This window comes from Candida dubliniensis, chromosome R (genome assembly GCF_000026945.1).
Source record: "Candida dubliniensis CD36 chromosome R, complete sequence".
Taxonomy (NCBI): Eukaryota; Fungi; Ascomycota; class Pichiomycetes; order Serinales; family Debaryomycetaceae; genus Candida; species Candida dubliniensis.
In genome coordinates this window covers 641,507-664,865 of record NC_012867.1, presented here as the reverse complement: position 1 = coordinate 664,865, position 23,359 = coordinate 641,507, and the positions used below count along the sequence as shown (strand labels likewise).

Below are 23,359 nucleotides of genomic sequence, written 5' to 3'. Positions count from 1 at the left end.
ATTGTTACGTTAAATAATTTTATACATTAGATACTATATCTTTATGTGCTGCCATTGCACGAAATAGCTTATTTATAGACTTATAATACATAATCGAATAAACTTTAATGACTATCTTTCTCTCAGTCGCCCTCTCAAATCATCATTTTTATATTGCAGACGAGAACCCGAATTGACTCTTGGCTTTCTTTCGTTTCCAGCTTTAGTGTCTTTTTCAAGTTCTAAAAGATCTTTCATGGATTGCTTGAGCGGGGATTTTGATCTAGTTCTCGATGCTGGTCGGTCTTTTAATTCAATTGAATCCACAGGAGAAGATTGTAATGATAAAGAATGTTTACCGCCTTGGCTTCTTAATCTTCGACCATTATAAGTTGAATCAGCCTCGTTGTTATCTTCGCTAACAGTGTTAGGGTCCAATCCAAGTTCTTCTAACTCTTCAGGAACTAAACCCATAAATCTTTGTCTGCTAGATGGTTTCCTTTTTGAAGTATTTCTAGTCTTTGGAAGACTAATTGTTTGTTGTTCATTTTGAATATCAGAATCAGTATCAACATTATTTTGTGGTTCCTTCTTAATAACTGAAGTAACTTTATTGTTTCCCACAGAATTGTCGCTTGCATTCGATTCCTCAACCAAATTGTTGGTTTTCACGACAGTTTCTCTATCATTTGCAATATCACTTGGTTCCTGATTCTCTATTAATGTCGACACATTGAGTTTCTCTGCTTGTATAAGTTCCAATTCGTTTGTGATCATATGCAGCCATTTTACAGTTCTTCTTCCTCTTCTTCTGTTACGACGCTTCATAATTACAGGTCTTCTGTACTCAAAAATATTCTTAGACGAAATAATCGATGCCAAACCAGTTAGGTTTTCTTCATTGAAACTTGCATTTGTATCTTGTTCTAAAGGAAATTTCACATCATCGCTGCTCCGGTAAATCTGACCAATTTCATCACTTTGAAATTCTTCTCTGTCTGTTTCTTCTATGACTTCCAGACTCTCCAGCTCTCTTTCCAAAGTTGGAATTTCTATTTTAGTGGTAATACTAATCTCAGTACCAGTTTCATAGTCAGTATCAATATGGTTTGGTGATGATTCTTCAGAGCTGTTTTCAGAATTTTGGTTAATTTCTTCAGCCTCCTGATTAGATTGAAATATACCACATACAAAACTTCCAACTGCGGTTCTTAATCTTTTCATGGATGACACCGGTTCCAGATTATTTTCATTTGGACGCTTTCTAGGTAACGTCGTTTCTTCAACTGTATCATAATGATTATCTAATTCATCGGCAATAGCATTTAATTGCGGGAATTCTTCATCGGTTTCGTCTTCAAAGGATTCAGGTTCTTCTGGGTATTCAGCTTCGTGGTCTTCTTCAATTGATTTTACAGGTGTATATTCCTGTTTAACAATTTGATTATTTTTAACATCTTCAATGTCAGATTTATTAGCTGATCCTTCTATGGATTGGTGTTCTAGTTCCACTTTGTTAAAATCATTATTAGCATTATTGTTCTGTGCCAGCTCATCAAAACTATCTTCAACTGATTGTTCTTCTACTGAATTGAATTCATGTTCAATGACCTCCTCTTCTAATGACTCATTTGAACTTTGAACTTCTTCATCACTAGATTCTGGTGCTAAATCATGGTCGCTGTAGTCACTTGTGGTTTGTTCATCAAGATCTTCTTCATCAATTTTATTGGTTGAAGAAATATGGTCAGCCTCATCATTCAGCGACGATGCTTGTGAATCTTCAATATCTTCAAGTTTCGGTACCTGTATATCATTATGTATTACATCAACGTGAGAATCACTCAGCAGCTCAGAATCTGATTCAGATTCAGGTTCAGAATTAGATTCAGCTTCCACTTCATATTGATCATTTAGGTTCATATCAATTTTAACTTCCTGAACCAATGGTTCCATGTCCTCTTCATCTGTATCATCTTCCTGATTAACAACTTCGAGTACCACCTCTTCTTGGTTTGCGGTTGCCGTTGATTGTCCATTGACTATTTTTTCCTCAACCAAATCTTTAACCGTATCCTCCATTTTATCTTCTTCTTCTTCGCTTGTATCATTAAAACTAGTCTTAAAAATATTTTCAAGGTTTATTCTTTCAAATTGTTCGTCATCTAGTGAGTTTTCTTCATTAACTTCGGAATGGCGTTCTGATTGTGAAGATGCTGAGTCTTCGCTCAAAAGGTTTTCGGAATCTGCACTTTCAGGAATTTCTGCATCATTTACTAAACTGGTTGTATCCATAGCTGCTTCAGTTTCACTTGCAACCGACTTTTCTTCCGAGCCGCTTTCTTGCTCATCTTGTAAATTTATTTGTTGGGATTGTGCTTCTGGTGTAGATATTCTCGTTAAATCATCATCTGGCTGTGGACTTTCATCACCCGTGGAACTTTCTGATTCTTCTTCTTCAGCTGAAACTGATTCCAGACTTTCTGATTCATCTTGAACAATTGATGCTAGCTCGGGTGTTTCAATGCTTTCCAATACAACTTTTTCTTCGTCATCTTTTTCTTCAGGATTGTCAGATACCCCTGATTCCTCGATGTCGTTTGTTGTTTCTTTTTTATCATCAGTTTTCAAACTCTCAGTCAATTCAAACTTCTCAGACTCAACGTGTGGTTGAGGTTCCTGTTCCTCATTGGTAACAAGTATATTTTCATCCTCTAAGTCCTGTCTTACATTGTCATCTTCATCTTGAATAGACATATCATATTGCTGTTCTTCTTGATCCTCGTCTTCCTCCTTGTCTTCTTCTTCATCTTGTATAGAAATAACATACCGGTGTTGTTCTAGATACTCTTCTTGATCCTGTATTTCTTCAACGTATTCTTTGTCTACTTGCCCTTCTTCTTCTCCGTCTCCTTCCTCCACTTCCTCTTCCTCTTCTTCCTCTTCTTCCTCTTCTTCGTCTTCTTCGTCACTGTCTTTTCCCTGTACTTGTAACTCTTGTTCTCGATCCTTATCGCTTTCATCAAAATAAGTTTGACTTGCTTGATTGGCACTTTCCAAGTCGACAGTTTCCTCTTCAGGTATTTTTTCTATTGTTGGTACGGATATATTGTAGTCCTGAAAGTTGTGTAATATACTATTTTCATTCACTTCATGTTTCTCTTCGTCAATTGAATCTGGTTCAAGGGTTTGTTTTTCTTCATCCGTTGCATGTTGTGATTCACTAAGTGGTAACTTATAATCTTGTACGACTGGTGGTTCAATAATAGTTAAATTCTCTGTCTGGTCCATTGTAGTTGTGTCTGTCTCAGCTGGTGGTTGTTCAATGGTTTCAATGTCTTCACAAATCTCCATTGCATCTTGTAATTCTGGATCAATCAAAACACTGCTTGCTAAAGATTCTTCCACTGCTGCATATTCTTGTGGTTCTTCCTTCTCGATGGCAGTAGCTAATTCTTGTACTTCTTCATTTTCTATTTCTATATCATTCTCTTCATCGCTCAATTCCACTTCTTCTATTGCATCTACTTCACTGTGTTCCTCATCTTCATCAACTTCTTGAATCTCAAAATCTTCAGCAATTTTCATTTCTACTGTTTCTTTAATAACTTCAACTTCTTCAATGTCATTAACTTCCTCAATGTCTACAATTTCTTCAATTTTTTCCACCCCATGTTCCCAATCCTCATCCTCTTCTTCAGAGGTATCATATTCTATTATTGGCTCATTTTCCTGTTCCTGTTTCTTTTCTTCTTCTTCTTCTTCTTCTTTTGATTGAATTGATTTACTATTATGAGACTCCATAGGCGGCACTAAAGAACCATCATTTGAATGTTCAATTGCCAAATTTAAATCTCGTTGTAATTCTTCCACTGCATCGAGTTTGATGTTATATTTTTTTTCAGTTTCTTTCAATTTTTGTAAAACAACCTCTGGTTCTTCTTCTTCAATAGTTTTGAATACTGGGATTGGTGGATTTATTTCGTCTGAAGAGGAATACTCGGATTCTTGATCATGGTGTTGATTTTCTTGATGATGTTGGTCATTATCAGTAGGATTATCTTGAGTTGGTAAATTCACGTTTGGTTTCATTGATTCAAACTGACTTTCATCAGCTAGTGAGCCTTCTGATCGGTTTTCATCGAAATCATTAACAACTCCAACCATTTTTTCATTGCTTAATTCATGAGCATAAAATGGATCAGGAACGGGGGCAAGTCCCTCAGATCGATATGATATTCTTGCGGAAGAATTATTGTTTTCTTCCAAACCGTGGTCATTACCAATATTATTATGTTTATTTAAATAACCCCCTTGCCCTTCTTCTGTTTCAGTATTTGGGGTTTGCAAAACGGGGAGGTTATTATCAGTAAATTCTGAGTCGGCTATATACCCAGATTGTGAGTGCTTTGACTTGTGTTCATGAATTTTTCCCTGTAAAAGTGCAGTTGCAGCAAAATCTAGCAACTCATTGTTTGAATAATATCCGTGACCAATTCCTATTTCACCTTCTTCTTGTTCTTCACGCCCGGCTTCATACCCTTCAAAGCCGGAATCATTTAAATTGTCACTCCCCAGGTGAAGCTCATCTTCGTTGGAAAGGCCATTTTCCGAATCGTCATTGCCCGAACCACTTTCATTACTATCGTCTTCAGAATCTCCTAAATCAATTGTCTCAATAGGCATTCCGTGGTGGATATTTTGTGCAAAATAATTAGCTTCTTCTTCACTATGCTCTTCTTGATCTGTTTCCTCTTCTTCTTGTTCGTCTTCTTCACTATCTTGTGACTTATTATCAAAAGTTTCAGCATGACCATATCCTAAATTATCAGACAATCTAGGTCTACCATTAACTACTGTGTAACCAGGCACATTGGTTGTACCATATCCACGTTGCTGGTTTTGTATATCAACTCTGTAATTATATTGTCCAACATTTTCTTCTTCTTCTTCTACTTCATCCCCTTCATCTATTATTTCATCTTCATCTTCGTCATATTCATAATTGGAACTACCTTGAACCTCGTGAACCTGGTCATCAATATACCCTTCAAATTCTTCTTCTTCGCCCTCATCCTCGTTATTCTCGCTGTCTTCTTCCTCATCATATTCAATGTTCTGGTTGAAATGAGTACCATAGTCTATTCCACTTATTTGCAAATTATTGCTGTAATCATGGGTCATTTGAGGATATTGTAAATGTTCATTGAATCGGCTATAATCTTCTTGTATTGTTGCCTGCTCAAGCCTTTCATCTTCTGGTTCCAGTGACAAAATCTCAATAATCTCTTCTTCTTCTTCTTCTTCCTCGTCTTCTTTTTCTTCTTCTTCATGATCACTATCTATCATTTCTTTTTGTTGTGATTCATTTTGTGGATGATGAATATCTTGAGACTTAAGAAGATAACCCAATTTTTCATAATCTTGATCAAAATGCATCGACAGATATTTTTCAATTGTTGCTTGTTGCTGTTTTCTCATTAATTCATCATTGGTTATTTCATTCAATTCATTCTTTTGATGAATTATCAATTGTTCATATCGAGATTTTAAACTATCAATCCAATCAATAACATCATCTGCATCTTTTGCTTTAAATTTGGTATTCAGAAGTATTCCTGTATTACTGATACTAGCAGTAAGGTTGTTGGTTGTCGTAATGACATTAGAGTTGTTAATGGATTTTCCATTGGTGTTATTAAGGAATGATGGTAATGGTGTCAGGTGAGATTGAGGGGTAGGTGAAGGAGTGCTTTTTGTATTTGTTGATAATAGCTTTTCCTGTCGTTTGTGCTTGTTGTTGTTGTTGTTGGGATATATTGGGTTAATATTAAATGGTGAAGGAAATTGCTCCGAATCACCCATTGTTAGAAAAAAGCGATATATATCAATTGAATTGAACGATATTATAAAATAAACGGTTCCAAATCTGGATTATAGGGAATTTTTGATATATAGGGAAATATATGAATTTCACTTTGCTTCCAATGTTGTCTATTCAATGATTATTATTAATCCTGATGATATTTCAACTTATGTTGTTTTTCTTTTTTTTTTTTTTTTTGGTGGTTTCCAAAAAAAATTAAATTAGAGAGAGGAGTTTGTGGTTAAAGTTTTCGCGATTTCAAAAATTAGTTGAAGAATGAAGAATTCGTGCAAATGTGAATGTCTCATATAATACACTACTGGATCAGTATAGTTTGATAGGCATGAATAAGAGCTAGCTCCACGCATGCTCAATATGATGTCACACTTAGGACATATAATTTTATATTGATGTAATGGGCAATCTGTTATCCCAAAACAAGGTATTCCTTGGTAAATTACATTACTCAGAGCAACTTGTCAGTTGTTAGTAAAAATAACAAAATACGCTTCCTGGTTGGCATTAACAAGTAGAACAAAAAAATAAAGACAATTTATAGCTAAGAAAACTATCATAAAATGACTGAAAATATATGGGTGTGTGGATTGGTAGTCACTTTTTGTTATTCAATTTAGTTGTTGCTAAGTTGCAAATTCACAAATTAGTTTAAGAATAATTTCTGGATGGTTTTCCGAGGTTAAATATTACACTAATGGTAATTTACTGATCTGCTTGACAACTAGTGCCTTAATTTAAGAATTTCTTTGCTATAGAATGTTTAATTATATTGGCATGGTTATTGTGTATTGCGTAAGAAAGGTGTTACGGGAAACATTTTTTGGAGTAAATTTAATGCAAAATTTCTATAAAAAAATTAACCCATCTAGATACCTCCATTTAATTACAATCATATCTTTCGTTTACTATATAAATTGATTAGTTAGTGACTAAAATCATTCCTTGTCCTGGAATTAAGTATGTCAACAGTTAGGCTAATGAGAATTTCAAAATTAAATCAGATTAGCGTAACAGATATATTTTGACAGAAGAAACTCTATTTTTTTAAAGTTTATAAATAGATGAAATGAGAAGAGGACTGATCTGAACATTATTCTATAAACCAGATGAAAATTTCAAGTGGAAGTACTTTACTCTTCCAAGTGGCTTATGAATGTTTGTATGGATTACAGGATTCTTTACATGATAGAATTGTGTCACTAAAGTACGATCTCTAGATTCTTCGAAGAGTAGAAGGGGCATCTTTGGCTTGTAGAAATAATAGCCTTTATTGATTTAAACTTTCAAAAATAAATGAAGGGCATGTTTTGTTGCAACTATTAGGTGCACCAAGTGTATAACGGGAGTAACAGAGTCCTGATAATTATCCCAGATAATACGTTGCCTTTTCCTGTCATTTATTGTATAGCTGGTCATTGCCAAAAGTTTGACATTTCATTCTCCAAAAAAGTAGAGTTGCATGTTAGGTCATCAGAGATTATTTTTCGCGGTTTCTAGTATATGCTCTCCTTTCTCCGCTAATTCCCTTATGTCATCTATTGTAACCCAGAACTAAATTAAGATCTAAATACTGATAATAAAAGACAATAGGAATAGCATAATTAGTTTCTATTGTTTTATGGGTTGCTCTTGTTCTACAACCCCACCCCTTCAGAGATAAAGAAACCCCAAAAAACCTTCTTTCTACTTTGCTTATTCTTTGTGGAAGGCACATCGATTAGGTGTGAACAGAATTTTTGAAACCCACAAAGAACACTTTATTGTAAGCTCCTAACGAAGCCTTGTCCTACTTTTATATTTTAGAATGACTTCCTTCTGCTACACTAATATGGAAAAACCTGTTTTATGGAAAAAGAAATTCCTGCAATAAATTTCATCTAGATTGTACATTTTGTGAATTAGATTCTGCATGTCTAAAGGATAACGGAATTAGTGGAAAAGAAAACAAATTAGGATTTCCTACCTAACGGAAAGAGAAGAACCGGAACTGAAATAAACTCAGATTAAACACCAGAACCACCACCACTAAATAAAAAGCTGAGAGTGTTCCGAAAACAACTTTAGAATTGTCACAAGACTTGTCTATTAGGACACTTAATTACCGGAAATAGATTTATTTCTAGGGCACTATTTGAAATTGTTGCAAAAACAAGCCACTATTGATCTACATTAATGAAAGTGCTTCATAAGTTAACAATAGAGTGAAAAGGGTCAGATTTTGATATAGCACAGTTAGTTAATACACAAACAACTACACAATTCTATTATTAATCGTGACTGGCTGGATTCGAGATTCAGGATGCCATCAATCTGCAAATAAGTATAACTTTGCTTATATCACCTTGTTTATCAATCAACCCATGTAAAAATCTCAACCCAACGTTAAATTATCTGTTTGTGGATCCCTTGTCCATTATATCATTATATATTAAATATCCAGGGATCTGAATCTGTCAATGGTGACAATGTGGTCAACTCACATATATTGTAAGTTTATTACTTCTTCCAACTGGCAACAAATCAACGTTAGCTGCATTTATAAACAAAATTATAATAGTTTTGCAATCTTTTTAAAGAAAAGAACAAACTCAATCCTTCGATACATCAATTGGTAAATAAGTTGAAATCTACAAAAAAGGAAAAGCCGACAAAAGGATTGCGGAGGTACAAAAAGGATTTGTTCCAGGCCACTAAAACTTGTACGAGTAGGGAGGTAAAAAAAAAACACAATTGACCAAAATGCACGACGAATTAAAGAACCATTTGAACAATCAACCAACATGAAATTTTAGTTAAACAAGGAAAATGAAAACAATGAACAAAATCTTCTAATTTGCGTTGGAATCATTCGTTTGGTAATTCGGGGAGTAGATGTTAAAATGATATTTTATTAGTCTTCTTTTTGTGATGTTTCAAGAAATATTTGAAATCAGCAGTTTCCTTATTTCACACATACACATAGACATGCACACATATATTTACTAAGCCATAACAACCCATTGTTTAATTGGAATTCCGAGCTTAATTATGCTGGTGCCTTTTTCTTTGTTCTTCAAACTGTCTACGCCTTTTTTTTTTTTTTTGGGGGGGGGGGGGGGGGATTAATATATTTTTGCATATTTTACTTGCTTCTAGATTTAGTTTCCATAATTATAGAGACAATCAAATGTGAATCTAAATCTTAAGGACCAGCCTCACGGCATATATAATATATATGTACGAGAAGAAAACAATCAGGTAAAAAAAAGGATGATGATGATTAAAATAGAATAGAACTAAAAAACTTACTGAAATTTCATCATGTAAAATCTAACACTTCTAAGAATCACAAATGTATACAGAATTGAAATCACATCCAATTGTTACTACTACAAATTATGATAATTTTTTTTATAACCAAGACATGATTTGTAACCCTTATTCAAAGTTTTTTAGTTGTCAAACTTCTATCAAGACTTCAAATAGTAACATCCATTCTGTTCAAGCTTTTCCTCCTCCCATCCCCTTGTCATTCTGAATTCGTATCATCTGTGTAGTATCGCCAGCACAACATACATATGAAACGTACATTTTAAACACACACACACACACACTTACACACATTGCATGATGTTTAAGATGAGTTTTCTTTCCTTTAATGCAAAATACAATAATCAAACATTGTAATATGATGCAGAGTACAGTATTAATTATATAACACAAATTGGAACACCAGAAAAAGAAGAAGAAAAAAAGAAACTAAAAAAAAATGTTTGATTGCTAAATTGAATTCTTTTTTAGGGAGGAGTGGAAAATCACTACAACTGGAAGATTATTGTAATGTATATTATATATATATTGGTTGCCAGAAAGTGTAGAGAAACATAACAAGGGAGAAAGAGAAGGGGAGTTTGCTTTCTGGAAGTAACAACAGTATTACCTTATCACTATTCTTCCCTCTGATTAATTACAAAACCGAATTCTTCTTCTATTCCATTTCTTTCCTTCTTTCTTATTTTGATGGGGGTTGTCACAAGTAAAAATGCAAGTAATATTAAAAAAGAGGCGGCAACGACAGTAGAAAGAACCGTTCTTGAGATGATGGATAAAAGATGCCTGTCTACTGGACAGAATATACTTCTATTAATAATCTTTTTCCCTTACTTTGCTACAAAATTTTTTGGATTTCTTTTTAAAATTAGTGAAAAAATTCAAAAGTAGTCTTTCTAAATATTTTAATTTCATGTAGAGACTATTAATTAATTTCAATTCTTCATCTAAATTTCCTGCTTTCCTGACTCTCTAGCCTCCCCAATTTTGAAGATGAGAAGGTGAAGAGCTTTCGCTGGGCATCGCAATTGTTACAATTTGAAATTTAAAAATATAAATATAACCCTTATCCCCCTCTCTACCAGTATCTTAAATATTTCACAATTGCGTTGTTGCTTTAGTTTTCTTTTTCTTTTTCTTTTACAACTATACCTATAATCCAACCAATACCTTATACATCAAACAATGGTTGCCGAAAGTTCTAGCATTGATAATACTGCCAACGACGTTGAAGCTCAAAGACCAGTCTATGAACCAAAATATGACGATTCTGTCAATGTGTCACCATTGAAAAACCATATGATTGCCTTTTTAGGGGAATTTTTCGGTACTTTTATCTTTTTATGGGTTGCATTTGTTATTGCTCAAATTGCTAATCAAGATCCAACTATTCCTGATAAAGGTTCCGACCCAATGCAATTGATTATGATTTCATTTGGTTTCGGGTTTGGAGTTATGATGGGTGTATTTATGTTTTTCAGAGTTTCCGGGGGTAATTTGAATCCTGCTGTTACTTTAACTTTGGTATTGGCTCAAGCTGTTCCACCAATTAGAGGTCTTTTCATGATGGTTGCTCAAATGATTGCTGGTATGGCTGCTGCTGGTGCCGCTTCTGCCATGACCCCAGGTCCAATTGCCTTCACTAATGGTTTAGGTGGTGGTGCTTCTAAAGCAAGAGGAGTATTTTTGGAAGCTTTCGGTACTTGTATCTTGTGTTTAACTGTTTTAATGATGGCTGTTGAAAAATCAAGAGCTACTTTTATGGCTCCATTCGTCATTGGTATTTCTTTGTTTTTGGGACATTTAATTTGTGTTTACTACACTGGTGCTGGTTTGAACCCTGCTAGATCTTTTGGTCCATGTGTTGCTGCCAGATCTTTCCCAGTTTATCACTGGATTTATTGGGTTGGTCCAATTCTCGGTTCAGTTATTGCCTTTGCCATTTGGAAAATCTTCAAAATCTTAAACTACCAAACCTGTAACCCAGGTCAAGATTCTGATGCTTAAATGAGTTAGAGTTAATGGTTTTCTTTTTATTGCTTTCTTTTTTTTGTTTGAAGAGAAATGGAACTTCAACAATAATCTTTAGAGGTGTTGCGTGTTGCAAAAAAATTAGTGGGTTGATTTTTTTTTTTTTCGCCCCATTTGCTTGAGTTTCCATTTTACATAGTAGGAGTAATCTGTAAATTACATAGTATAGATTTATAATTTAATAATAATTAATGATACATGTTAATAAAGTTTAATCAATCCGTAGATTGTCGTTCTTCACATGTGGTGTTGAGAGATGAAATTCCTTGTATCAGTCAGGAATTTTTTTTTTTGAGGACTGGTTGACAAACAAGCAAGAAAAAGAGAGAGACAGTTGCATGTATGTATGTTTGGCAGTTGCAACTTGCATAATGTGAGAAGTGGATTGTCGGCTTGAAATTGGGAGAAAGCTTGCAGTTTGCAGTTTGCAGTTTGCAAAATATGAAATGAAATCGTTTCCTTTCTGCAGTTATAATTGCCAGAATTCTTTATCTCAATCACCGATTCTAGTACAATTAAAGGGAAAGAATTAACATATATTTATTATATACACGAAATATCAATAATACTAAGGATAGTTTCAAAAAAAAAGAAAGATGAAATACAAACAAACAAACAATAATATACCCCAAATTTAAGCAAAAGCGATAAAGAAACCAAAAAAAAAAAAAAAAAAAAACCAAGATCAATCATCAAACAAAAGACAAAATGCAAACACAACAACAACCAACACTTTCTTTTAGATTCTAGTTTTTACTTTTCTTTCAAAAATTCCTTGAGTTCATATCACTCATAGTAAATAATAAATCTTCGTCATCTTCACTATCCTCTTCATCCTTTTTGGTGTGTTTCATTATTCGTTTTGATTGATTTTGACTACTTTCCGTACTATCACGGCCCTCGCGTGATTGATGACCTTCGTGATGACCTTCTTCTTCTTCGTTATCATCTTCTTCTTCATCATCAAAAACATTCTGGTAACGAGGTGATCGATAATCATATATAGAAGGAGTGGTAGCCATACCACTAACAATAGCTGTTGTGGCAGCACTTTTTGTACGATTTCCTCCAGTGCTGCTTACATCACTAGACGATATTATTGTACTTACTTGGGGAAGTCTTGAATTTATCAGTGATGGCGTCCCAGTTGAGCTAGGTACTGCTGTAGTTGGTGAAATATTTGAACTTCTTCTTGCTGAGGAAAATTTGGTTTGTTGATGGTCTTCACTTTTGGGTCTTGCATCCTTTATCCGAGAATGAGAATAAGAATGAATAGATGCTATTATATTAGTGTGTTGCGATTGAAGCTGTTGTTGATTCTGCTGTTGTTGGTGATGGCGCAGATCAAATGATCCGGCTGGTGAATTTAATGAACTTTTCCTACTGGAATGACGTGATTGTAAAATCAAACTAGCACTGACACTGTCACTCAACTGTTGATACTGACTGCGCATTGATTGAAATTTATTCAATGCATCTCCATGGTATGATGATTCATTTGCACCAATATTGTGTACGCTGCTGTGTCCACCACTCCCACCACCACCACCACCTAATCGCAAATCTGATTTACTATCAATCATACGGACAAAATCACTTATGTCGTCATCATCTACATCTATTCCACTCAACGCCGCATCAACACTATTTGTATGACCCATTAAATCAGATTGTGGTGTTTGCTGTCTAATACTAGTACTGCTATACCTTCTGCTAGCACGTGAACCAAAAGACGACGCAAATCGAGGAGTATTACTGGCACTGTCTGGATTAACAAAAATGGAATCCTCATGACCTGTAGATGAACTAAAAGACCGTGGCACTGACGTACCAGAAATGGGATTTGCGTTCATTATGGGAATGGTGTTTGTAGACGGAGTACTACTTCTTGCATTACGCAAAAATGCCGCCAATGATGCATTTGATGTTGACTTATTGCTAGTAATCGATACTCTTCTTTCCAATGAAGACGATGGCATACTTGGTTGATTCTGAATTGTTGCCGTTCCTGGCTGTGACAAAGCTGGCGATTGTACTGGTGGCGATGTGCTCATCGAACCAACTTTGAATGGCTGTATACGGATGGGAGGTTGTGATTTCCTTGGTGAAGTTGATGTTTCCTTTAAGCTCGTACCAGAAGAAAGAGGAGAAACCGAGGATGATACTTTTTTTTTGGTTTCTTCTTCTTCATCATGTTTATGGAAATGAGTCAGTAGCAACTCTTCATTTTCATGTAAACAAAACTCGGAATCTATTCTATAAGCTACCGATATTTTTAATGTTCCGAGACTCGTGTGGACTGGTTGAAAATATTTTTGTGTCATATGAGACTCATTAGCTCTAGTGTTGATGATAGGTTTGGATAAACCAATTCTACCTTTAGAACTAATTGGTTGGTTACCATCTAATATTTTATTTCCCAAGGGCAACTTGTTTTGTAAATTCCTTTTCACTTTAAATGCTGGCATCAATCTCGTAAACCCGTATATGCTTCTAAATAATATTATTGCTTGTTTGTAGCTCAAAGGTAGCTCATCAACCATCACGGTGGCGTCTGTAGTATTTGGCTCAAATTCAATTAACCATCTCTCTAAAACAACTTCTTGCTTTTTGCCACGTGATTTTGCCACCGTCCAAGGATGTTTTTCATCGTCTATTAAAACCAAAGTTTGATTGGCTGGCAAGTTTCTCAAGTCAAGGTAGGTTTCTATGATCATTGGTGGAATAGTGGTTAGACCAGCTGCTTTCCATAGCTTTAAATCATCTCGGCACAGATCAGGTATATTGGTCATGTAAAGATTAAACCATTTATTTATTTTACTTGATTCTTCCTTCGTTGGATACAATGAAGGTGTTGAAGTTTCAGGATACGCTCTTGATTCTAGAATGATTTGTGCTGCCTTGGTGAAAAATTTCTGAATCACTTGAGTCAATTTGGCAATTTGTAATTTAGTCTGAGAATCTTCATGGTTATGTGATGGGTGTTGCGAATGATGCTTTTGTTGTTGTTGTTTGAAATCTGACAACATAGTTGGGAGAATAAGAATATAACTCTTTTCAGACAGGAATTAAAAATATAAAATAATCTAGCTGGACTATTGAATACCACTTATATACTGCAATTACTTATTTCAGCAATGGATTGGTTGATTGTCAGTAGTATATGTGAAAAAAAAAAATTTAGGGAGGTTATGAAATATGCCAACAGGAACCAAATGTGGTAGAAGGGGGAGGAAAGAGGAAAGAGAATGGAATTGTTTAAAAAAACCAAAAACGAGTATTATAACCACTGGAGTTGGGAAGAAAAAAGAAGTAGATATTCTGTAATGTAGGGATCTATTATTGATTCTTTAATGATTGATGGATGTTGACATAATAATGAATGAGGAGTACCAGTACGTGAATGTGTGGTTGTCTGAGATTGTATAATATGCAAATTCAGAGAAGAAGGTTTTGAAAGTAAAAGTAGATTTTTTTTTTATTTGGGCTGTAAACTGATCTTGTTGCGTTTAACCGAGAATTTAAAACTAAACTTATCAGTTGTGAGTATAATTTGATTTTTGTCTGTTTCTTTTTTTCTGCTTTTGACTTTTGATAATGCAAGGTTGAATGAGTAAATGAAAGTGAGTCAATAAATCACTTCTGAAAACAAACAAACAAACAAGGTGTGAAGGTGTTACTCAATACTAAGACCCAGTGACTAATCAAATGAATATATATTCTATAATTCAAATAATTGTTTGTTTATCTAATATATGACACGTCTATTAAATGGAGAAGAAGAAGAAGGTGGGGAAGTAAAAGTGGGAATTTGAGTTAATGGTTGTAAATGAAAATGACGGGTAAAAAAGGCTGACTGGTTTCTGTAGGAAAATGGAAACCAAGAGTAAAAGCACCACAAACAGTATATATATATCCCAAATTTGTAGTTTGACAGCTGATTGGAGTGTGGATTCACTGTCAATGATGAAATAAGATAATGAATTTATATGGCTTTCAAATTGATGTTGTCAAAGAGAATCCAAAAAAAAAAAAAAATGAACCACAGTTTATATGTGTAAAAGGGAGACAGGAGAAGAAAAAGAGAAAGATAAGCAAAACAAGACAAGAATAGATTTAAATAGTTTTTTTAAAAAAATTTGTTTTGTTTGATTTCATTAACCATTTTCTATTTATCAAGGATATTTAATATCCAGTTACATATTGTTTCCATAATGATTACACTATACAATTCTATACAATTTCAAATTGAATTTTAAATTCTCCATTCTCCCTTTTCCGTTTTTTGTTTTTTTCTTTATTTAGAGTTTTTTTTTTTGGAGACGGAGGCGGTGGGTGGTGAAGACAACCATAGAAGTAAATTTAAAACTGAAGATCCAGAATCAACACTGGAAATCTAAGTTGATAATCTTATCTACAAAAGAACTAGCATCATAAAAACGAGAAAAGTGACAGATTATGAACTTTGAAGAAAATATAATTCAAGCTCAGTTGTCCCCTCAATCTTGATACAAGAAGATAACAGTCAAGAAATCTCGTTACTTTGCCTCAACTCTCGTCTCCTCCTCTTCCTCTTCTTTAGTTGCATTGATAGTTTTCAATTAGTTACAATGATCACTATAATATACATTGTAGATATAATTAGTCACACATATAGTAACCAGAATAATAGTACAAGAATATACTCATTGTATGATTCTATTCTTTTGTGGTTTGGTTTTGAAATGATGCAATTATATTTGGGTTCACCCCCCCCTCCTCATCCTTTCTTTCTCTTCTCCACACCCATTCCAGATGTATTTCTACAAAGCTCATATCATAACTTAACCAAGTTGCAATATCACTTGTCTGGTTTTTTCAATTGTAGGGTTAAACAAGTGCCCCGCTTCTTCTAACTCTTAGCAATTGTTTTAACGTGATTTTATTTGAATGTCCAAGATTTGAGACGCACGAGGAAGTAAAAATGATAAGGTGCATGAAACGCGTAGACAGTTGACACGTTCTAGTTTTATATTTGAAAATAGATTATGGTTATCACTGATAACGTTCTTATCTATAAATAACATTAATAATGTACGTTATTTTCGGGTGGTATTAATAGGTTAAAATCTTCTGGTGATTGAAAGGTTACATTTCCAATTTGACTTTTGAAACATTAATGTGAATACTATCGACTACTTCCTACTTCCTTTTTCTTTTTCTTATTTTGCAATCGTTGAAATCAAAATGACATTTTAAACTTCATATTTCGGTTTTATTATATCGGTTATTTTGTCTTAATGTTGTAAAGTCAATATAAGATTGATTTGATTTCAAGACTTCTTCTCTCTCTATTTTTTTTTTAAGAAAATACCCCATGTTGGCATTACAACGGCCGGTAACTATTTGATTCCACTACCAACACGCTCCTTAATAGTGATCTGTTGAAATATGAAAAAAAGAAAAAGGAAAAGCCAAATAATTATCTAGAACAGAGAAAGACCTCCCCTCAACTCTCAACTGATTGTTTATTAATAATAATGGTTATTAGAATAGACCATAGTTATGCTTGGTTTCTCCTACTTGATGTAGTATCAATGTTGCAATGAAATAAATCAATTCTATGTAAACCTAATAATAATAATAAGAAGAAGAAATTACAAACTATTCATGGGAAATGACCAACTCTTGGTCCAAAATATCCATCTGGGGCATCAATAGTAGCATTTAACCAACCGCTCATTAAATAATCCATACCTTCATACATAACATTATTACCCCACCAATTGATGTCTTTGGCATGATACATTACTGCAAAGAAAATAATAATTGATGAAAAGGCAATACCAGCATTCAATCCGGTGGAAAGGATATAATTATACTTCTGCCACCATGCTTCATAGTTTTTCTTAATATATGACATAAACACAAACGACACATAAAATCCAGGAATATAATATGATAAATTATATGGTGCATAATTTAAAAAGCCACCTATAATAATAGAAGGTTCAAAATATTTGACATATTTTCTTGGACCCCATCGTTTGATAATAATACATGGGAATGCAATTAGAAATCCAATTAAGAAACACCATCTTAAAATTGGATATAACCCATTGAAAACTCTTTTTGGGCCAATAACCCCCCATAACACTGAAGCTGAATAAAAAGTTCTTGCATTGGGACAAGTGAATTTCTGAGTGTTTTTAGGATCACAATAATCTTTGATACCTCCATTAATTTGGAAATTTAAAATACCCAATTGAATAAATGAGGCAATAAATACTGATAATATTTGTGCTCGATAAACAGCTCTTGGTGGGAGTTTAGCATAATGACCTTGTTTCAAATCATTAACAAAATTTTGTGCCTGGCCATCAATGTTGTAACCCAATGCTTTTATAAATGCTAAGGCTAGCCCATTACCAGGGATAGCATAGCCAACAATCAATTCAACTAACACATTCAATCCAAAGGAAAATCCTGTTCTGGCATAGATAGTAGTCAATGGAATCAAGAATACAACATTAGTCCCTAATGCGAAAAAGATTCCCCATACTGGAGTTTCAGCAGGATATAATTTAACACATAAAATCGCCAATACCAAGGCAATAACAACAATGATCAAATATGCCCATTCAGGGACTTCTGGGTATGCTTTCATCATTGTACAGTGGGGATCATTGAATCCATCATAGGTAGATTTTTTATAATTTTTAATTACTCTCCAGAATGATGTACAGGCATCCCACATTTGTTCATAATTCATACCAATTTCATAAACTATATGAAATGGATAAAGAGCGAAAAATGCCCCATAAACAACTAAATTACCGGCAGTATAAAATGGTGGGCCAATTTCCTGGTATTTTGCATTATCGAATAAACTATTTTTGTTAACAACCAGACTAACAGAATATCGTTGTCCTGTGTTAGTGAAAAGTCCATTATCATTGATTGGTAAATACCCGGTCCATTTATAATTAGAATACCAAACACCAATAATACAAAAAAACGCAATAAACATTCCAACTAAATTAGAGGCAGTATTGAAAAATGGCACCTGAAGTGGTTGAAGTAATGCACTCAAATAATTCCAATCAAAAGTAGTTATTGGATTTAAACCTAATCCACCAACTGATCCAGTAATTACAGCAAGATTTAGGTTATCAGGTTTTATCCAAGTCATCCAATTGAAAGTTGACAATGCCTGAAATAAGTAATCGGGAATCCAAAAATATATAAATGATATAATAAATGTAATAAAGAAGAAATTATAACTGGGAATAGTCCAACCATTAATTATTTCTTTTTTACCTGGAGTTAATAAAGTTTTATTCAAAGCTAAATTAGGTAAAACTGATGGCCAAACAGCCTTGGTGGGGTATACGGCAAATTTCCTCATGATTCCAGCTAATCCAATGCCCATGAAATTAGTACACAAGATTAATAATACTTGATAACCAAAATCAACCCATTGATTATTATAAAAAAGTGATGATTTTTGCATAAGAATATTCCAAGCAGCATAAGATGTTCCACCTCCAGTAACACCGCAAAATATCGTAGCCAACATTTGTTCCTTATATGTGTAAGGACCGGGATTTAAGTTAATAGTTAATTTCCAAATTTGAAATTCCCAATTAGGTAAAATCCACTGACAAAGTATTCCAGATGGATAAAGGAAAACTTGTACAACTGCCATGGAAAGAGATATTGCTGGTCTTCTTTCAGCAAAAAATTGATTAATTACTGCTCCAATAGCTGTCCAAATAAAACCAATTAAATAAACTCTGAAAGTTTCAACTGGAATTTTAGGATCATCAAATGGAAAAGTAACAGCTCTGACCTCCGGATATGGTGACCAATAAGCAACTAATACTGCTTCTAAACGAATTTGCAACTCCCAATCCACAATTTGATGATATGAGAAATTCCCATTAGCAGTATTGTTACCATTACCTTTCTCAATTGAATTAATATCAATTTTAGAATTGATTAAATCTTTTTCATTATTACTACTACTAGTATTATTATTACTATCAATCAGATTTTTTTCTGCAATTTTATCATTCCATTCAATCAATTTCCGCCATAATATTAAATCATTTTCTGGAATATTAACATCATTATTATGTTCCAAAATTGCCAGTTTCAATAATTCAATTGCTTCTTCAATAGATAAATTTTCTAATTTTTCTAATATAAATATTGCCAGAGTAGGTAAATTTTTAAATGAAACTAAAGTATCAAAATGTAATCGTTTCAAAACAAACCATTTTTGATCATTAGTTAATGAAGTAGCAATATCACCAAGGGAAAATTGTTGAGAAGTTATTATATCAAGATTTATTTCATGGTCTTGAGTTTGTAAATGACTTTGAATGGTTTTAATTTGGGAAATGACTGGAATGATAGGTTCTTGTGTCATTATATATACTGTTTTTTTTTATATTGGTAGAAACAAGTAAATCAATAATTGCAAAACAAAAAAAAAAAGAAAGAAATATAGGAAATTATATATATAGAACATAATATCTAAGTAAATTGTAAGATAATAATATTTGACATATGGGTTTCTTCTCAGGGTTACTTATCTTAGAATCAATGTAATAATTATTGTTATCGTCTACCAATCATTCATTATGGAAGGGTTATTAAGTTTAAGCTTTTCTATCAATTAATTGGTTGAATTGAGATAACACACAATGTTACTCAAATATATGATAAAGTTTTGCAATTGCAACTATACAATATAATACAGTATCTGCCACAGTTCCAAATGTGGTGTTGTTTTTTTTTACAGGAATCAAATGCCCTCTGAACAGAAAGTTTATAAAGAGGTGGCTGTTATTACAGTTTTTGTCAAAGTGATTAGTTTCTTATACAATATTATTTTGAGGAAACTACAACCAGTACTTTTAGTGCAGTCTTTTTTTTTATTTATCAGATTTTCTTATCAAATACCATATCCATATGGATAGTTGAAATTCTTTTCAAAGAGTTAAACAATTTGAAACTGTAACTAAAGAAGTCGACCAAGAAAAAAAAAAGTAAGGGAAGCATATGAACAAGATTTAAACTTTTCAAATGTCACAATTCATTGACTTTCTTGATGGTATTATTTTTTTGATGCCGTGTTTACCAATGTTTACTCTCCAATGCTGGTTAGTGTTAAGAAATCGCAATTGTAGTCTTTTCTGTTTGAACGGTCAAGTTATCAATAATGTTTGTTCTTGGACAAAATCAAAAAGGAACAGTAAATTCTAATCTGTTAGAATAACTTTGATATATTCCACCCTTCAAATCACCTGTAGGAGCTTTACTAGTTAAGACAATTAATATATATATTGTTAATGGGAACTCACCAATGCTACCAAATAAAGGAGAACTGGAAACATCGTTCCAATGTGTATTCTACATGGTAGCGTTGTGTGTGTTTTTTATTTTCTTGCCAAATTTTATTAGAGGAATGCAATATTTATCCATGTATTAGAACACATATCTTAGGAATAAGCAAGATATTAAAAGCAATTTTGTCGAAAGCCAACTAATTAGTTTCTAGATACATCCTCACTGGTTGTATATCATGGGTATAAATGGTGAGCTGGCGTATCACGTGATCATCTCTTCTTATTTATAAAAAAATCAACCGGAAAGGAAAAACAAATTTTTTTTTTTTTTTTTTTTTTTCAAAACGATGCTTTTCCTTTGCTTTGATGGGAAAGATTTAAATCTATAAGCAGTTGACATTCAAACCAACCATGGATGAAATACAAATGGAAACAGCGAGAACACAATCTCCCAAATCATATTTATATACCACTTTGGCAACAACTCATCTTGGAGAGATTGCATCATGTATAATATCAATTTTAATTTCTAATGGGAGATTAACTGCTAAAGAAATTAGTAATCGTACGAAAATCCCTTTCAAGAATATTAAATCTGCTTTAGTATCATTAATTCAATTAAATTGTATATATTATTGGCAAGAAGACAAAAATGGGAAATTTTATTATTCATTAAAAGAAACTGGGTTATTATTATTTGTATATAGTGGAGATATTATTAATCATATTAAAAGACAATATGGAGATGAAGAAGCAGAAATTATTCAAAATATATTGATTCATGGACATGTTAAAATTGAAGATTATTTAAATCAATTTAATCAGCAAGATGATAAATCTAAATCTAATTCAATGAAAATTAATCAAGAAAATAAGTTTTTGAAATTATTTAATGATAATTGGTTAATTAAATTACAAGATTTCCATTTCCATTCATTAGATGATATTTGGAATAAAATTTTTCAAGAATGTTTAAAAGAAACTCCAAGATCATCAGTTACTTCTGAAATTAAACGAGTTGCTGAAGCTCAAGCTAAAGCTAAAATAAAATTAAATACATTATTAGAATCGGGTGGTAGTGGTGGTGATGTATATACTGAAATTAATGGGATAAAGAAATTGAAACCAGAATTGGTTGTTACATTTAATTTATCACGATTTCAAAAACATTTACGAACTAATGCATTTGTAAATATGGTTAGATCGAAAATTGGAGTATTGACAGCTATTATTTATAATGCGGCTTTAAAATATATTGAAATTAAAAGTCCATCATTAGAATATCCATTATTAAATATTCCTGGATTAATTAATGATCCCAAAGATGTTAAAGAATATATTCTTTCTATGGAAAATAAATTGGTTAATGAAAAAAAAATTACATTTTCAGCAAGAGATATTCAAAGACTTTTACCAAAAGAAATAGATTTTAAAAGTTCAATCATTACTCCAACTTTTGCTAAACCTAAACGACCATTAGAAAATGGTGACAACAGCAACAACAACAACAACACCTCATCATCACCAACATCGAAAAAGATCAAACTTGAAGATGGTATTGCTTCTTCTGTTTCCACTTCCACTTCCTCATCATCATCATCATCAAATGGTAGTTTGGTTGATTTGAACATTATAGAACAACATTTGAAATTATTACTTAATGGTACCAATACACCATTTGTTAATGAAATTTCTCCTGGTAATTATACAATTCCATTTTCTCATTTAACCAATATTTTAAAACAAAATAATTTTGAATCATTAGTTAAAGCTACATTGGGGGATTATGCTTTTAGAATTTTACGATGTGTTAAATCTATGAAATTATGTGATGAAAAAACTATATCTAATGGAGCATTATTAAAAGAAAAAACTGTTAGAAGTGAACTTTATCATTTAATTAAAGCTAATATAATTGAAATTCAAGAAGTTCCTCGTAGTGCTGATAGAGCTGCATCGAAAACTTTTTATTTATTTCGATATAAAAATAATAATAATAGTTTTAATTATTTAATCAATTGTTTAATTTATGATATGGCAGAAATTTTAAATCGAATTCAAGATTTTAAACTGGAACATAAAATATTATTAGAAAAATATAAATTAGTTGAAGGTCAAGAAGATCAATATTTACTTGATCGTGAGTTAAAATTATTAAATGATTTACAACTTCGAGAAATTAAAAATTTGGTTAAATTTCAAAGAATTAAAAGTTTATATAGTCTTTATAATTTAGTTGATTAATTGGATAAACATAAATCAAACAGTATAATATTTTCTAACCCTAAACATATCTAAACAACATTCTCTACCTAGTTTCTATTCTTCATCATCAACAGTAACATCTTCAGCTTCTTCTTCATCCAGTTTATCAAGACTTACAAAAGTTTGAGGAATTTCAACAGTGGCATCATATTTATCAATAGTTCCTTCAATTCGATGTAATTGTACTTGAGCTCCTTTATCTTTAGGTACATGATCAATTTTATTTGATAAATCAACAATTCCAATTGGCCAAATTAATAATGCTACCAGTAAAGCCATTGACCAACCGAAAAGTTTTATACTTTCTCGAGAAAATGAATTAGTCAATGATTGAAACAGTGGCCATGTTGGTTGACCTTTTGTTCCATTACCAACACTATGAGATATTAATCTTTTGCTGGGAAATGAAGTATAATGAGAAGTTGGTTTTTTCAAAATTGTTGATTGAATAGGTTTTAATCTAAACATGATAATAATGGGGGGGAGGGGGAAGATTTTTATTGTCTAACTTCTGGTGGTTTCAGAAGTATATAGAAAGAAATTGAAGAGAGGAAGG

The 23,359-nt window shown here is 32.7% G+C and overlaps 6 protein-coding genes across 6 annotated transcripts; 2 read left to right on the top strand and 4 right to left on the bottom strand. All coding sequences in view use genetic code 12, as the record gives it.

Annotated features, from left to right (window-relative positions):
• Positions 1-111: 111 nt before the first annotated feature.
• Positions 112-5,844, bottom strand: CD36_28000 (conserved hypothetical protein; the record flags this gene model as incomplete). Its single annotated transcript, XM_002421811.1, has 1 exon — positions 112-5,844. One exon carries the CDS (start codon positions 5,842-5,844, stop codon positions 112-114), a length of 5,733 nt encoding a protein of 1,910 aa, XP_002421856.1.
• A 4,513-nt stretch (positions 5,845-10,357) lies between these two features.
• On the top strand, positions 10,358-11,179 carry CD36_27990 (aquaporin water channel, putative; the record flags this gene model as incomplete). Its single annotated transcript, XM_002421810.1, has 1 exon — positions 10,358-11,179. The coding sequence occupies one exon, from the start codon at positions 10,358-10,360 to the stop codon at positions 11,177-11,179; it is 822 nt and encodes a 273-aa protein (XP_002421855.1).
• A 788-nt stretch (positions 11,180-11,967) lies between these two features.
• Positions 11,968-14,232, bottom strand: CD36_27980 (autophagy-related protein, putative; the record flags this gene model as incomplete). The annotated part of the gene is made up of 1 exon (XM_002421809.1): positions 11,968-14,232. One exon carries the CDS (start codon positions 14,230-14,232, stop codon positions 11,968-11,970), a length of 2,265 nt encoding a protein of 754 aa, XP_002421854.1.
• Positions 14,233-16,850: 2,618 nt separating this feature from the next.
• On the bottom strand, positions 16,851-19,616 carry CD36_27970 (oligopeptide transporter, putative; the record flags this gene model as incomplete). The annotated part of the gene is made up of 1 exon (XM_002421808.1): positions 16,851-19,616. The coding sequence occupies one exon, from the start codon at positions 19,614-19,616 to the stop codon at positions 16,851-16,853; it is 2,766 nt and encodes a 921-aa protein (XP_002421853.1).
• A 1,333-nt stretch (positions 19,617-20,949) lies between these two features.
• On the top strand, positions 20,950-22,782 carry CD36_27960 (DNA-directed RNA polymerase III subunit, putative; the record flags this gene model as incomplete). The annotated part of the gene is made up of 1 exon (XM_002421807.1): positions 20,950-22,782. The coding sequence occupies one exon, from the start codon at positions 20,950-20,952 to the stop codon at positions 22,780-22,782; it is 1,833 nt and encodes a 610-aa protein (XP_002421852.1).
• A 75-nt stretch (positions 22,783-22,857) lies between these two features.
• On the bottom strand, positions 22,858-23,271 carry CD36_27950 (conserved hypothetical protein; the record flags this gene model as incomplete). Its single annotated transcript, XM_002421806.1, has 1 exon — positions 22,858-23,271. The coding sequence occupies one exon, from the start codon at positions 23,269-23,271 to the stop codon at positions 22,858-22,860; it is 414 nt and encodes a 137-aa protein (XP_002421851.1).
• Positions 23,272-23,359: the final 88 nt, after the last annotated feature.